Genomic DNA, 17,500 nt, shown 5'->3' on the forward strand with positions numbered 1-17,500 from the left:
TTCGAAGAAAAAGGACGAACGTAATTGGAAATGAAAGCTAATTTTGTCACCAAATCAATCGAGTCAAATTGACTTATATTTCTTAAACTGTTCCTGCGGGACAGATTCATAATTTTTTTCTAAGTATTTGAAACGCCGTAAATAAGAAATGAAAAGTTACAGTCCTTCTCTCTTAATAAATGTAACCACTTTTCGCTCTGTGGATTCGTCTTCATTATAAAGAATTCTTATTTTTTTACGATTTCGCTTCTTTTTCTCAGACATCTGCTGGCAGGGTACACTGAACTGAGTATTTTTTAATTTAATAATAATAATAATAATAATAATAATAATAATAATAATAATAATAATATAATAATCCAGTGGAAATTGTACACATAATCATAGGGACACTAGGCACGATCCCGAGATCCTTGAAAAGGAACCTGCAAAATTTAAATGCTGAAGTAGCTCCAGGACTCCTGCAGAAGAATGTGCTCCTGGAAACAGCGCACATAGTAAGAAAAGTGATGGACTCCTTAGGAAGCAGGATGCAACCCGGAACCCCACACTATAACACCACCCAGACAAAAAAAAAAAAAAAAATAAAATAAAATAAAATAATAATTATAATAACTAATAAAATAATAAAGAATAATAATAATAACTAATAGAAATAATAATAATAATAATAATAATAATAATAATAATAAACACGGGAAGCATTAATGCCGGAAGGTTAACCAGCAAAACTATCTGTCAAATTACAAAGTACTGAAGTGGAAATAACGTGAAAACACGTTAGATAGTATTTACGCTACTTATAGATTATGTTATAGATAGTCCATTTTTTAGATACGGTTATTTTCTAACCATTGCTTTAGTAAAGACAAGTCGCTTTAGCTACAGCAAATAGAAACCTAATTAATACTGGTTAAAAAATTGAAAAGTTTTCATTTTACTGAAAGCAATATTACTAACCCTTTCACTATAGTAATATCTGCATCATTTCCATTCATTATCGAGTGTTCAGTATCACTAATCATTATTGATCACTATAATCATCTATAATCATTATTGAAGAAAATAATACTTCTCATTTATATTTCTCGCCGTTCTTACAGTACCTATTAAGTTCTAATGGCATTAATTATTGTATTACAGTCGTAACATATGTCATGCATCGTAATTTTATACTAATACTGCTTATTGACAGTACATCTTTAGGCTTGTTCATTTACTCTTATTTAAACGAGAAAAAAATTCCAATAAGTGACCACTGAACGCAATAAACCTTCCATCACCTTTTGCTTTCAATATGTCACCGCTGGAGGTTGTGTGGTTGAAAATAACGCTACTTAAAGGCACTTGTTGCCGCCACCTGGACCCTTTCATTTTCGCGGGTTAATTGTATTTCCGGTACCGTGAACTTTTTGCTGATTTGCATACTCACTCGCACGCATCTGTGTAGTATATGCATATGGATATGTATGTATATTTGTGTGCGTATATATGTACAGGTATATACTTTGTGTGTGATTATATATATATATATATATATATATATATATATATATATTTATTTATTTTATTTATATATATAAGTTAAAGAGACAAATACCAGATGAAAAAAAATTAATTTAAATATTAACTCCATGCTTTACTGATTCGTCTTCTTTAAATCTTTAATTCAGACTTCTGAAGGCAAGTTGAATTAAATGAATGTTTTAATTATATATATATATATATTGTATACATATTTATTTGCTTTTGTGTGCATACGGCTAGGGAAACGAAAGTGATTTATAAAAAATTTGCTTTTTCCATTGAACTATTTTACTTTTTAATTCATTCCCGCCCTTATACTTAATTGTGGACGCGATAAGTATTTTATTTTGTTTTATTTTTTTTTTTTCTTACGAAAATGCACGCAGTCTAGGAATATTACAAGTCGTATGTTCTGCCAGAAATTTCCAGCCACGAAAATAAAGTCGAAATACGTTGCCTGTCCTTCACTCTTTTTTTTCGTGGCTCTAGCGACCTTTCTTTTTAAAACTCACGGTACTCCACCCATCAGACAGTGTTTCCTGCTCTTAAAACTTTTTTTTTTTTTTTTTTGCATCAACATCATCGTCATCGTCTTCATTATTATATTCCCCTTTTGGGCGATAGTGCCGTCAGTGCACCTCACGCGTTGCAATGTGGGCATTACTTCAGATTGAATGGCCTTAGTTGCCCTAGTGCTTGGCATGTTGCCTAAAATCTATTAATCAATCAATTCATTATTATTATTGTTGTTGTTGTTATTTGAACTGTTTATACATTTATATATAATAAATACTAATTTCTTGATAAACTTGCAAAGAACAGGTTGCCTTTAAGTGAATGTGGAAACTATTGAATTTAGTTCATGACAGGGTTATTCATTAAAGAAATAGATGAATTTATGAATAGACAGGGTTCTTCAGTAGTGAATTAGATGAATTTCCGAATAAACCATCAGTTAATCAGACTCTATCATAATCCCCCATCAATTTTCCAACGTATCCACCATCTTCCTAACTCAAGACCTCATTTCTTTCACTGATAAAAGTTCCCGGTACAAATTATGTTTCATTGACTAATCATCTCTACTCTCTCTCTCTCTCTCTCTCTCTCTCTCTCATTTCACCCACATCTGCTCATCAGATATTTAAGGGCGGTGCAGCGGATTCCTTCTTACTTTCTTTAATCTCTCTCTCTCTCTCTCTCTCTCTCTCTCTCTCTCTCTCTCTCTCTCTTTACGCACACGCGCACACATGTTATATATATATATATATATATATATATATATATATATATATATATAAGTAATATGAATATATATATGTAGACACACATATACATAGTATATATTTTATATATATTAATATGCTTGTTATGCTTGTATAGAAATTAATGCATATGCTTTTACATTCGTTGACATGCGTATAAGCGCATATATACATAAAAATCATCAAATCACACAAAAATGATATAATCTTTTATGCACTCGTTTAGTCACTAGTAAAGCCTGGATTACAGTCAGACACATTCATATGATCAGTATAGCACATATGAATGCATACATACCTATGTATATGATATTTATGTCGCAAATTTACAATTGGCTTTATGCTTTCAAGTACCTTGTCATATCGAATTACCTCGACAATAAATTATACATCATACCTAAAGGGAATTATAAATGATGAAGGCATATGACTCAACCGGATTCGAACCCATACAATTTAGATTTGAGCAGAGATGAATGTGAATGTCTCTGTATCAAATCCGAAATGCATACGCTCGAATCCTGGTCGGGTAGACGGACTTTTCATAAGTAATTCCCTTTTGAGTGTAATTTATTCCCGGGGCAAAGAGAATTTCGAAATCACAGGGTATTTGTGACTTCATATTTGAGTCTATTTATACCGTCAGAGTCACATACACAACTATGCCAAGTTGTTATCTTAATTGTTTTGTTTGTATAAAGATTCCTATACATTCTTATCATTGTATAGGAGAGAAAACTGAATATATTAAAGCATAGTTCCCAACACACACGAATCAAAATTTTCGTCAGACAAAAGCATAATTGTAAGCAAACATAAAGGTCTTTAAGTACTAGTTTTCGTGTTATGGCTTTTAAACACCAGTTTCGGTGTTTTAGTACTAGTTTTTTTAAGCTGAAAAACCACAGTAAGTCAATTGTTGAAATGCACAAAGCCAAATGTCCGACAAACTTTAGATGGATTTTTTCCTAAACACATGACTCGAATTTTGAATCAACACTACTGTTGTTTTGTTTTGTATGTTTGTTTTGTTTTCACAAGGACGAAATCACGCGTCAGAACCACCAGAAATTTTCCTCCGACTCAAAAAATGAAACAAAACCGTCACTGTTCACCCACCTAACAGGAGGTGAATCCAATAGAAGGCGCCGAACTTTATCCGATTTCGACTCATTTTGTTGGAGAGACGACGTCCAAATCGCTGCTTCAGTCGGTAGAATGTATGAGAGTGTATGAAGAATTTTATGAGAAATGTATGAATCACCAGTGAAAAGCACAACAGAGGAACGCACTGTATCTTTAAAAGTGAGCGATTCGTTCGAACGGAAGGAACTGAGGCCCGCGTGAAGATTCACTCTCACTTTTATAGTCTCTTCCATGTACGCCGAGGGTCGTTCCAGTCTTGAGGAGGGGGGAGGAGGAGGAAGAGGAGGAGGAGTGAGGAAAGGGAGGGGGAGGAGGCACTGAGGAAGGCACCCAAAGACGACGAGAGGTTGGGTAAGATCAGGAGAGGAAAGATGCCAGCTGAACTGCTTAGGGGGTGAGAAGGGCGGGGGATCTGGAGGGGGAGGGGGGTGTGGGCATGAGGGCGTTAGGTGGGGTGCCTCTGAGGCAAGGCGAGGCCAAAAATGGTAATCGGTCTTTCTTAAGACAGGGAAGGATAGGTTTAAGCTGTTTACTTTCAGATCGAGAAAATATATTAGTACATACTCCATGTGTGAGGTATAAAAGACCTTAATAAATACGGTCATTCCCTTTTCTTTATTTTATTTTTTATTCTTCTTTGCATGCTACTCCGTTTAGGAGAAGAGATAAAAATCGAAAACCCAACTAAGGAGTTTTAATTAATCAAGAAAGGAGCCGTTGGCAACCCACAGATTCACCTGGTGTGACCCAGCGAAACGTCACGACCTCATGTGAGACTGTGAACCCGCCATCTTCTCCTTCTTTTTTCTCATTCTTCTTCTTTTCTTCTTCTTCTTTTCATGATCACATATGAATGAGGTTGGTGGAGCAGATTTCCTTCGTCAGGAGATTCCCGGCCGAGACAAGGACCTCCTTCCATCATCGCGGCGGCGTCTCAGTTTCTTAATCGCGGTAATAACAGGAAATTAACGCGTCTCTTACAAAGATGGCGGCCTTGGCGACTTATCTGTGTGTCGTCTTCGTGACACTCGGGGTGGATCTCATGTTCTCTTTGACTTTTTCAGTTGCTGGATCCCGGCGGCGGCGACGTTGGTGGAAACAACCTAGTGTGTGCTGACATTTTCGTTCTCCCGAACGCTGTTATTCCATGTCCTTAGGCTGGGGTGGGGTCTCTCTCTCTCTCTCTCTCTCTCTCTCTCTCTCTCTCTCTCTCTCTCTCTCTCTGAATATATGTCCGTCAGTACTGTTTCTGTAGTATATGTATTTGTGACTTCTAATACTGTGTATCAGTCCTTCGTCAATGGCTCGGAAATAATGTCGAAACCGGTCAAGACCTATACACCCTGTCTCTTATTTTTCACCGATGTGTGATAAATGAATCACGTATATATGTATATATATATATATATATATATATATATATATATATATATATATATATATATATATATATATATATATATATATATGTGTGTGTGTGTGTGTGTGTGTGTGTGTGTGTGTGTATAGTGTTCGGGTGGGGATGTGTGTGTGTGTGCGCGCACTTACAAATGTATGCATAATGAAATATGTACGTTTCCACATATCCGTATATATATGTGCATTATTTTCAACTTAAAAGCTTTGCCCTACAGAGGCTGGCACCGGAGAAATGAAAACACATAGAGGTCACTATGCCGCATTTATACATAAACTGATAAATCGTGGATATACTACCTCCCGTGTTGTTAAACCTCCGTAATATTAGGCCAGGGGTTCTTAACAGTGGGTAGCCATACCCCTTGGAGGTATGAGAACCACATGGTGGGCGTATGGGACTGGACTTTATCTCAGAATATGTGCATATATTTGATTTAAATATGTCAATGTATACATGGGTACAATGATGAATTATGAATTAGAATTGTCATTCTATTTTTCAAGCGACTTGGGTACTATTTAAAATTTTCATGAATGAAATAAGTAAAATGAATTAATGTTTTTTCTTAAGCAGGATACTTTCATCTTTTATCAAGTTTAATAAATTAAAGTGTATTAAGTTACATTGTCAACAAATAGGACGTAAGTGGACTTAAATAAAGCGGGTATGGAACCGTATTGGGAAATTCATGATGGGGCTCTGGAATTATAAAAGGTTAAGAACCCCTGCATTAGGGGGTTCGTACACCTGACCAAAGTATCTCATCAGCAGCACATCAAACTCTCATACAAGTAGACTGCGCCACTCACTCACATCTTGTAAGACTCTGAAAACCTTCTTCTACCTCTTGATTCTTTTGAATTAAACTCCTGTTCATCAAAACCTAGTTGGTAGTGTATTGGATATTTGCGAGACGTAGTTCCAAGAAACCCTGTTTTGACCTTAATGCCAAATATTGTAAATAAATGTAGTCTCGGGGTCTGTATTACGCCTCCATGTAGCCTGTAGCTGATTCAACAGAATCACAGCATTACATTCCTTGTTCTGTACTGAATTTCAATTGTCATTTCAGGTGAAATATTTATTCCATAAAATTGTTTCGCCATTGGTGATCATAAATGCATTACTTCCCTAATTCAGTTTTTGTATTTTGATAATTTACTTACATTTTAATTAATTGGCTTATTTGTTGATTTATCTGTTTTTCCAATAAATTATCTTCTCATCTTGTTTTTCCCATTACCTTCTGTTACTTCTTCTGAATTAGCGCCGTATTCTTTTGAAGCTTGAATTTCGGGTCAGTAGCCCTTATGGGCTTCTGACCGGAATATAATATTATAATAATAATAATAATAATCTTGAAAATGGTCATGGAGCAGTGATAAAAATGTTAGTCAAATATATCAAGTTAACAGTGTATAGCTGGTGATGGCGGTCACTTTTATAAAAATTATTCAATTGTAAGTTTCATCTACGGGATATGATATATAATAAAAAATGATCTTGAAATTGGCCATGGTGCAGTGATAAACATATTAGTCAAATATATCAGGTTAATAATGTATAGCTGATGATGACAATAATAACATTCATAAAAATGAATCAATTATGATCTCAGTGTAACGATAATTATGACAATAATGGCATTAAATAAATAAGAAAAAAAGGGGAAAATGTGAATAAAAGACACATCAGTATTTCTTCCTTGAAGCTGACAAGAGTCATTTCGCCCCCAGGAAGGGAGCGACTTGAGAAGATGACGACGTCAATTCAACACAGCCACACGAGCAGCGATCAGCCCCAAAATGCCAAGGTGTGGGAACCACAAGGTAAGTGAATGTACTATATACACTGATTGCCTGCTTACCTGTGCGGTTGGATGTAATGGACCAAGCTACGATAACAAGGTAAGGCGAACACGGATTTTTATGTGACCGAGTGATTTTCATTCTCTCTCTCTCTCTCTCTCTCTCTCTCTCTCTGGTGTCCTGAGATTTAAGAATCTCAGTTTCTCTCGTCTCCCTTTTATGCCTAGATGTCATTTCAGAAACGATTTTCCTGTTGTGTTTTGTTGTTTTGGATTCCTTTTTTGTGCATAGGTACCGCCCCATTCCCCCCCCCCCCACCCCTAACCCTTACTCCCAAACCCACCACCCCAAGGAGGTTGGATTTATATGAAGCCTCCTTGCACCAACACACACCGCCCGCCCCGCCCCCACAAACGTCCCAGCTATATCGATTTTTTCCTAATATTTTCGTTGGTTTTGTGAGAAATTAATTAGAGCATTTTATGGATATTTATATTTATATTTACTAGATTTAGTTCATTTCACGTTTTATTTGACATATAATTTTCGTTTATATTATCAAAATGTCTTATCGACTTTAAAAGCGCTGTTATTGGGATGTTTGGATATTAGTGTGTGTGTATATATATATATATATATATATATATATATATATATATATATATATATATATATATATATCTCAAATGTGTTTTTTGCCGTACACCGTGAATCTTCCTTGCGTGGTACGTTGCAGATAATTATTTGAATCTATATTCGTGGTATTCACTACAAAAAAATGTTGTTTCACGAGTTAAGACACGTTATGTCTTGCACAATCACGAACTGGTATTGTTGAGTCTTCCACCGTTTATTCATATAAAAAATTTATGTATGTATTTGTATATACTATATATATATATAATATAGATATATATATATATATATATATATATATATATATATAATTCTAATATATAAATAGTATTGGACCCAACACTGAATTAATCTTATATTATCAGCATAAGCATAACAATGATAACTACGATATTGGGGCTTAAATTATTTCTCATTATCGCAGATTACGTAGATTTCCATCTGGGCAGGTAAGATATTTCAGGTGATCCAATCACGGCTCTTAAGCCTGGATCTGAATTGCTATTAACCTCTCTCTCTCTCTCTCTCTCTCTCTCTCTCTCTCTCTCTCTCTCTTTCTGGTGGCCTGAAATTTACAAATCTCTCTTTCTCTCTTTCTCCTTCTATCTCAATTTAATTTCAGTAAATATCTTCCTAGTGTGTTTTACATTCATTTTGGTACCTCAGCCCATACCCCCCACCCCCAAACCCAGCACCCCACCCCTTATAAAGTCCCATTTATAGCAGTATATTTCCCAATAGTTGTCCGTTGCTGCCGTTGGAGATTATAGTGAGCATTTTATTGACCTTTATTTTTTTCTCATGATTTAGTGTAATTCAAGATTTATTTGGCATTATTACCGATTTAAAGTATCAAAACGAGTTTCTCAGACATTTTGTGTACATATATATATATATATATATATATATATATATATATATATATATATGTGTTGTGTGTGTGTGTGTGTGTGTGTGTGTGTATGCGTGTATATATATATATATATATATATATATATATATATATATATATACATATGTATATATATATATATATATATATATTATCTATCTATATATATATATATATATATATGTGTGTGTGTATGAACGTATGTATTATATAGTGTAATATATTTAGTTATATATATAGAAATATATAATACTATAATTATCTATAATATATATTGATTTATTTAATTTAGACTTAAATTTTGCCGGAAACTGTAAATCCCATCAATGTGATGATGCATTACAGATATTAATTAAAATCTTTATTCGTGATACTCAATTCAAAAAAAATTATAATACGAATTAAGACACGTTATATCTAGAACAATCACGAACTGGTTTCGTTGAATTCTCGGCCATTTATTATTCATATAAAATATAATCGTAGCAGTTACGCCTTAATTGTACATGACCCAAATATTGAAATATAAAGCATTTGGACTGTACCCATAGTCCGTGGTAGCACAGTTCAGGATAATGATATAACATCAACATAAGGTGACCATAGCAACTACGATATTGGGGTTTATTTTACTCTTTATTAGTTTTCTGAAAAAAAAAAAAACTATATTGTGCCGGCTTTGTCTGTCCGTCCGCACTTTTCTGTACACACTTTTTTCTGTCCGCCCTCAGATCTTAAAATTTACGGAGGCTAGAGGGCTGCAAATTGGTATGTTAATCACCCACCCTCCAATCATTCAACATACCAAATTGCAGCCCTCTAGCCTCAGTAGTTTTGATTTTATTTTATTTAAGGTTACAGTTACCCATAATTGTACGTCTGACAACAATATTGGCCATGCCACCACCGGGGCCGTCTTTAAAGTTTCATGGGGCGCGGTTCATACAGCCTACCGAGAAAACCGAAAGATAGATCCAATTTCGGTGGCTATACGATGTACAGAAAACTCGATTGCGCCAAAGATTTAAAAAGATTTGCATCAAGTTTGGTAAGATATTTTAGTTGGTTCAGTCACGGTTCTTAAAGTTGGATCTAAATTGCTACTAACCTCTCTCTCTCTCTCTCTCTCTCTCTCTCTCTCTCTCTCTCTCTCTCTCTCTTTCTCTCCTCTCTCTCTCTCTCATCATCGTCTCTCTCTCTTCTCTTTCCCTCCTCATCCTCTCTCTATCTCTCTCTGATTCCCGCCCCCCCCCATTTGATTATTTGAAACTGCTGGCTCTCATCACTGACATCTAGTGGCTATGAATAAAATTAGAACTTGATACAAGACGACATTTACTTTTTTATGAGAATAAACTTCGGCAGAATTTTGAGAATTAATTTTACGTTTATATTAATGAGACGACACGATAAGAACGAGAAAAAGGACTGAGGGGCATAAAATATCTTATTATGGATAATCATTCTCAATACTTCGTAACCTGGCGGATGATCTCATATGATCTGTTCGAAATCTAGATAAATTATAAGTTAAAAAGACACTCTCTTTGTTTCTTCGGTTTTTTTTTTATTTGGAAAGAGATTTTATTTATTTATTGCACTTAGCATATAAAAACAAATTAAATGATTTACATAGGAGTAAATCATCTTTTTCCCCATTCTCATGTTTTTAGAACGGTGAAAGATTAATGCGAATAGAATATAGGTGCCCTATTGGAATGTTCTTTGTTGTAGAAGTGTTTGGGTATGGGATGTTCATCCATGCTTCTATAGAGTATAGTTAAAGGACGAAAATGGCAGTCATTACTGTCTTGTTTTTTCTTATGGACCCCCGCCCCATGCCCGCACCCCCATTATGGGGAAACAGCTTACAGCTGAAAGATAAATGTACATATCCAAGTATGATTGTTGTAAGACCATTGCATTTTTCTTCTCATTTACTTCATCATACACTTTTTGCAATCCTTGCTTCACGCGATAATGTATGATTGAACTTCTACGCGTGAAAAGCAGGAGAGAGAGAGAGAGAGAGAGAGAGAGAGAGAGAGAGAGAGAGAGAGAGAGAGAGAGAGAGAGAGGAAAATTCTCCGTTCGACCATCAAAACCTGCCCAAAAAAAAATAAAAATAAAATAAAAAAGAAAAGCAATAATTATGACGGCAGAACAAAACTTCAAGGGTCAGGATTCAGCTTTGCATGAAATACAGAAATGGCCAGAAAATATAAAAAAGTGGGTCTAAAGAAATAAATGAAGACTAAGTATCGATTATGCCTGAGAATGTGTGGTGAAACCACCACCGAGGGAGATAGAGTAATAAAATCCTAGAAAGATTTCTGGTGGAATTAGAATGCATTGATTTATATGTGATTATAATAGAGAAAATTGCTCAGGGTTTTAAACGGGTGGTCTACGTTGAAATTCATGAAGGAATATGACAGTATTGAGAGGAAGTTAGACAGGACATGGGATGAAAATATGGTTAATCTCTTGGAGTTTCTTAAAAGGATGATATAGAAGAGAAAAGAAAAACAAATAATCAAGGAAATAACTCTGTGAAGAAGAGAGAGATTTAAAAGAAAATACTCAATTGTATAAAAACTATTGAATGAATTGACTGAATTACACTATGTATGTGCATAATTATTAAAATAATTAAAGGCTGTGCATAGGTTATATATATACGTATGTGTGTATGTAGTATGTAATAATATATATATTATATATATATAATATTATTATAATTATATATATATATATATACATATATTATATATATATATAGATATATATATATTATATAATAATATAATATATGCCTACATATAATACATATGCTATATATATTCTCTTATGTTAACATCATCACTGTTAGTAATACAATTACCAACAGAAAACTTGACAATGACGACTGTTAGTCCAGGAAATCTTGTAACTTTTATGAACAAACATCTCCGCTAGATACCATCCAGTTTCAGTGAGGTCCTGTTAGTAAATATTTACTTGTGTGTGTGTGTTGTGTGAAGGAGGGAGAGTATATTTAGAGAGAAATGAAGACGTGGAGGAGAAAGACGACCCGTTCTATGCTAACGATGAACGAAGCAGATAAGGAAAGACAATGGCTGCGCTGTGCTGATCGGATCAAGACAAAGAAAGAAAGCGAAAATGAGAAAACGTGCGGCGGCTGATAGAGAGGGAGAGAGAGAGAGACAAGGGACAGAATTGCTAAACAGCCTTAGGAAAGCCAGAAGGCTTTGATTGAAAGTGAATAGATAATATAAAATTTAATATTGAAAATGACAGTCGGTTTGATAATGATAGCATTGGTAACATGATTATGATTGAATAATAGTATTAGCAGGAATTTAAATTTATCTCTTATTAACCAAAGCTTCGATGTTGGAGGCAATTTTCACCAAATTCCAAATTGCCGTTATTGACATTTATTATAACGACAGACCTTCCTCCCCTGCAGAGATTTAAAGCGTTGACTGGTGATTTGCCGGGCCAACACTATATCCACTCATTTACAAAGTACATAGTAGGAATGGAAATACTAGATACTTTGGAATTATTGCTGGCCTACTCTATTCATATATTTGATTTTACCCACTCCCCTCCCACCAGATCTGGGTAGGCATTCCGTGTTTGTCCCCAAATACAATGTGGTGGAATTTGTATGGCAAAACTGGCAGTCTCGCCTTCAAGTGATTTCCAGTATATGTTGCTTGTTTACTCACCTTGAATTATTTTCTTCAGGAATGGGTGCCTGTTTACTCACCTGAAAGACTTTTTCCAGGCGAGGTCGCCTGCTTACTCATCTGGAAAACTTTTCCAGGCGAGGTTGCCTGCATACTCACCTGGGAATTTTTTCCCCAGAAGAGGATACCTGCTTACACACCTGGAAAACTTTTTTTCCAGGCGAGGTCACTATTTACTCATCTGGAAAACTTTTCCAGGCGAGGTTGCCTTCATACTCACCTGGGAATTTTTTTACCCAGGCGAGGTCGCCTGCTTACTCATCTGGAAACCTTTTTTTTTTCCAAGAGAGGTTGCCTGCTTAGTCACCTGGAAAACTTTTCCAGGCGAGGTTGCCTGCTTGGTCACATGGAAATATTTTCCCCAGGAGAGGTTACCTGCTAATTCACTTGGAAAACTTTTTTTCCAGGCGAGGTTGCCTGCTTGCTCACTGGACAATTTTTCCCAGGAGAGGTAGTCTGCTTACTCAACTGGAATTTTCTTCCCAGGAATGGTTGCCTGCTTACTCACCTAGAAAACTTTTTCAGGCGATGTTGCCTGCTTGCTCACCTGGAATTTTTTTTCCAGGAGAGGTTACCTGCTTACTCACTTAGAAAACTTTTTCCAGGCGAGATTGCCTGCTCGCCCATTGGAAATGGTTTTCCCAGGAGAGGTTACCTGCTTACTCACCTGGAAAACTTTTTCCCAGGAGAGGTTGTATGCTTAATCATCTGGACATTTTTTCCCCGGAAAGGTTGCCTGCTTACTTATCTGGAAAACTTTTCCAGTCGAGGTTGCCTGCTTACGCACCTGGACATTTCATTTTTTCCGTGTGTGGTTGCCTGCTTGCTCACTAGAAATTTTTTTCCAGGACAGGTAACCTGCTTACTCACCTGGACATTTTTTTCCCCTGGAGAGGTTACCTGCTTACTCACCTGGAAGATTTTTTCCAGGCGAGGTTGCCTGCTTATTCACCTGGAAATGTTTTTCCAGGCGAGCTTGCTGCTCGCTCACCAGAAATTTTTTTACCAGGGGAGGTAACCTGCTTACACACCTGACATTTATTTTCCCAGGAGATGTCGCCTGCTTACTCACCAGGGAAATTTTTTTCAAGGCTTGGTTGCCTGCTTAGAATGCAGGGATACTTATATGACGACTGCTGTTTTCATTATAGCATTTCGTTTTATGTTATGATGTTATAGACATTAAAATTATCTATATTAACTATATTGTGGTATCTTTCCTCGTCATCTATATCCAGTACCTTATTTAATATCAATCAAATTCTTGTGCCTTTCGAAAGGTGTTATCTTTGTTGTTCCGTTTCTTGTGTATTCATTCCTACTGTGCCATTTTCTTGTCAAGTGTTTTATATAAACTCTTCTGGGTGTTTGCCTCTGCTCATCTTTATCTGTCTGTCTACAGGATATCTCAAAAATTCATCTACTGAGTTGTCATGAAATTCTGCGTAGGGTCTGGCAACAGGACCAAGGAAGAGACGATTAAATTCTGAGATAGATCAAAGAGCCTTTGGAGGGCTGCAAATTCGTATGTTGATCATCCACCCTCCAATCATCAAACATACCAAATTGCAGCCCTCTAGCCTCAGTAGTTTTTATTTAGGTAAGATTTAGCCATAATCGTCCTTATGGCAATGATATTGGATAGGCCACCACCTGGCAGTGGATAAAGTTTCATGGGCCCCGGCTCATACAGCATTATACCGAGACCACCGAAAGATAGATCTATTTTCGGTGGCATTGATTATACGCTGTAGCGTCTGTACAGAAAACTCGATTGTGCCGAAGAATCTTTGACGCATTTTTTTCTCGTTGGCTTTTGTATTGTTAGCATACTTCTCATTGATATGATCAGTTTTAATCTTGTAAATATTTGTGCAGGTCCCGTTACTAGATTTTCACAAATGTTTTGGTAAAAGTTTTCTGTCATGTGTTCAAATTATACGCATCTCCGAAATATGTAACAAAATTAATGTATATGTATAAATGTTTCAAAAATTTTCTGCAAAGGCGGTTAGATATTAATCATAAAGGCGCAAAATATAAATTATATATATAGTATATATGTATATATATATATATATATATATATATATATATATATATATATATAATATATATATATATATATGTGTGTGTGTGTGTGTGTGTGTGTCAAGCTTTTATTTCCATAGATGAAAATGTATTAGGCGCTTGTTACCTAACACTTTGGCTAGACTGGTATCAGGTAAAAACAAAATAATTATAAAAATTATCAATTTATTAACAATAGATAGAATAACTTATAATAGTAATAGATGACACGTAGGTTGGAATGTGGGTACACTCTTGAAATTATCTAGATGGCTGAAGATGGTACGTAGTGGTTTAGAATGTGGGTACATTCTTGAAATTGTCTAGATGGCTGAAGATGGTAGATCCATGATGACAGATCTTGCACCAGGTAAGTAAAATGGTACATCCAACAGGTCATACAAGTTAAGACAAGATGTTAAACAGACAAGACACCATAAGGCAAGATAATGTCAAGCAAGGCAAGGCAATGTAAGGTAGAGTGTCTGGCAAAAGTAAAATACACCAAACAATAGCTTAGAACAAAAGGTCACTGTTAACATATCACTAAACCATAATAGCTTTACATAATAATTATTTACATAGGACATAAGGTATATAACAAAGAGCAAATAACTTCTTACCATGTGAAAGGTTGCGAGGTTCGTAATGTAGTGGCTATCACTTGGAAAGTAAATCAAAGTAAACAATAAGTAAAACCAAGGACACTAAAATAACGAACAGAACAACCAACGCCATCTATTAAAGCGAATGCAAAACAACACCCAAGGATGATAGAATGGACAACCAACGCCATCTATTGGATGAAAATACAACCAGCACTCAGATTCTAGTTTTAAAAAAGGAAATACCTGACAGTATATATATATATATATATATATATATATATATATATATATATATATATATATATATGCATATATATGTAAATAAATTCTTCTGTTAAAACGGTTTTAATAGGCCTTTTATACACACACACACACACACTACCAATCAACTTCCTGATCAGAATATTTAGACAACGATTATATGAAAAATCAAGCAGACAAACAATCATTAAAGACGAGCAAGACAATCGATATATATATATATATATATATATATATATATATATATATATATATTATATATATATGTATATATATATATATATATATATATATATATATATATATATATATGCATATATATGTAAATAAATTCTTCTGTTAAAACGGTTTTAATAGGCCTTTTATACACACACACACTACCAATCAACTTCCTGATCAGAATATTTAGACAACGATTATATGAAAATCAAGCAGACAAACAATCATTGAAGACGAGCAAGACAATCGAGCAGGCTACCAAGAATTAATGAAGACGGATACTCCTTTGAAAGAACACCCATGGAAGCGAAGCAGTAAGCAGCCAATACAGAGGGACCGAAGCTCACTCCGGAGCCATCAATTGAAACCATCCTTCTCGGAAATGTAGCAGAGCTGAAGTGACACGGAAACACCAAAGATAGACCGTAATCGCCGATTGTAAACACGGTTTGCGTGAAGCCTGTGGCGTCTTCATTTGCTGGAAGAAGAACAAGAACAAGAAGAGGTCGTGGTATGATAAAAACTGGGGTTTTTAGAAATCTGATGGGTCGACTTGCGGGTCGTGTGGTTAAAAGTATTCGTGAATAAGAATTTCGTTGTGTAGAAATGAGGCGGGAAATTATAAAGAGTGACTGATTTGGCATTTGAGAAGCGCTAAAAACGAGATACGTTATGTTACAGGTACATGTTGTGGAAATGTATGTGGGTCTAGCAGGACTGTATATAAGTGATTTTAGGAATATGGATTTTAAAGATATATAAAGGCAAATCGTATTAGAGTGAAAATAGAATTATAGTTGAAAGTAAATTGCAGAATTGCTTACGTGAATTTTTTTTTATTTTTTATTTATTTATTTATTTTTTAAAAGTATTATGTACCTCATTTTCCGTACTTGATTAGCTACCATGGCATTAATCTCCGATTGTAATAATACGGTATGTCACTCGCTTATAGCCTATGGTATCACAATATAATACTTAATATATGTATCTATAATTTTTACGTAAACAAGTACTACATTATTTATGCATCATCCAAGTATGTACAATCCTAGTAAACTTAGATTTTACACAGCTTTGAAAGGGTATCAGATGGCTTTTGATTGTATTAATTTACGTGCATAACGGAAACCCTCTTTCTGATACTTTTTCTATACCGTACATATTCATTTGTTTCAAATAAAATCAACATGTTCCGATTGTAAGAAAAATGGTATGTTAATGAAAACTTAATGTGTTTAACATGAAAAATTGTATAATTTAGCAATTTTGATAGTGGTAATGACCAGTTGAAAATAGTGTTTAGAAATTCGGATACGGTCTTTAAGGGAATGGTTTCATTTAGGCATAGCAAGTTTGATCCACCCTAGGCCCATAGGATCACCTAGTTCGAAAGGATTAGGTAAACTACCCCCACCTCTCTCTCTCTCATATATATATATATATATATATATATATATATATATATATATATATATATATGTGTGTGTGTGTGTGTGTGTGTGTATGATTATACATGTATATATATATATATGATTATAAAGAATTTTATATTTATATATATATATATATATGAAAATATAGTTATATAATTATATGTATATTTTTATTTTTATAGGCATGATTTTATATATATATATATACATATATATATATATATATATATATATATATATATATATATATATATATATATATATACATATATATATATTTGTTTCACTGCCATTTTTGAGAAACTTTTCTGTTCGCGGTTCTCAAACATCGATATTGCACTCCACCCCAAGGAAGGAAAAGTCTCCCAAAATCTGATCTGTTGCAGAGAGTTCATTGCCATGCAATTACTCGCATGCAGAGCGACCGAGAACACAGATACAATGAATGTAATAC

General features: G+C 34.7%; 2 protein-coding genes across 2 annotated transcripts in view; one reads left to right on the forward strand and one right to left on the reverse strand.

The window, feature by feature from the left end:
• The window catches only part of LOC135201425 (mucin-2-like), a 39,500-nt gene extending 35,390 nt beyond the window's left edge, over positions 1-4,110 (reverse strand). Inside the window, exon 1 of the mRNA XM_064230337.1 lies at positions 3,912-4,110. Coding sequence (XP_064086407.1) covers positions 3,912-3,966 — 55 coding nt within the window. The 5' untranslated portion in view covers positions 3,967-4,110. The remainder of the gene's footprint in view (positions 1-3,911) is intronic.
• A 2,989-nt stretch (positions 4,111-7,099) lies between these two features.
• LOC135201426 (adenylyltransferase and sulfurtransferase MOCS3-like) overlaps positions 7,100-17,500 on the forward strand; it is a 60,920-nt gene continuing 50,519 nt past the window's right edge. The window contains exon 1 of the mRNA XM_064230338.1: positions 7,100-7,187. Coding sequence (XP_064086408.1) covers positions 7,164-7,187 — 24 coding nt within the window. The 5' untranslated portion in view covers positions 7,100-7,163. The remainder of the gene's footprint in view (positions 7,188-17,500) is intronic.

The sequence above is a fragment of the Macrobrachium nipponense genome, chromosome 28 (assembly GCF_015104395.2).
Source record: "Macrobrachium nipponense isolate FS-2020 chromosome 28, ASM1510439v2, whole genome shotgun sequence".
In the NCBI taxonomy this organism is placed as follows: domain Eukaryota; kingdom Metazoa; phylum Arthropoda; class Malacostraca; order Decapoda; family Palaemonidae; genus Macrobrachium; species Macrobrachium nipponense.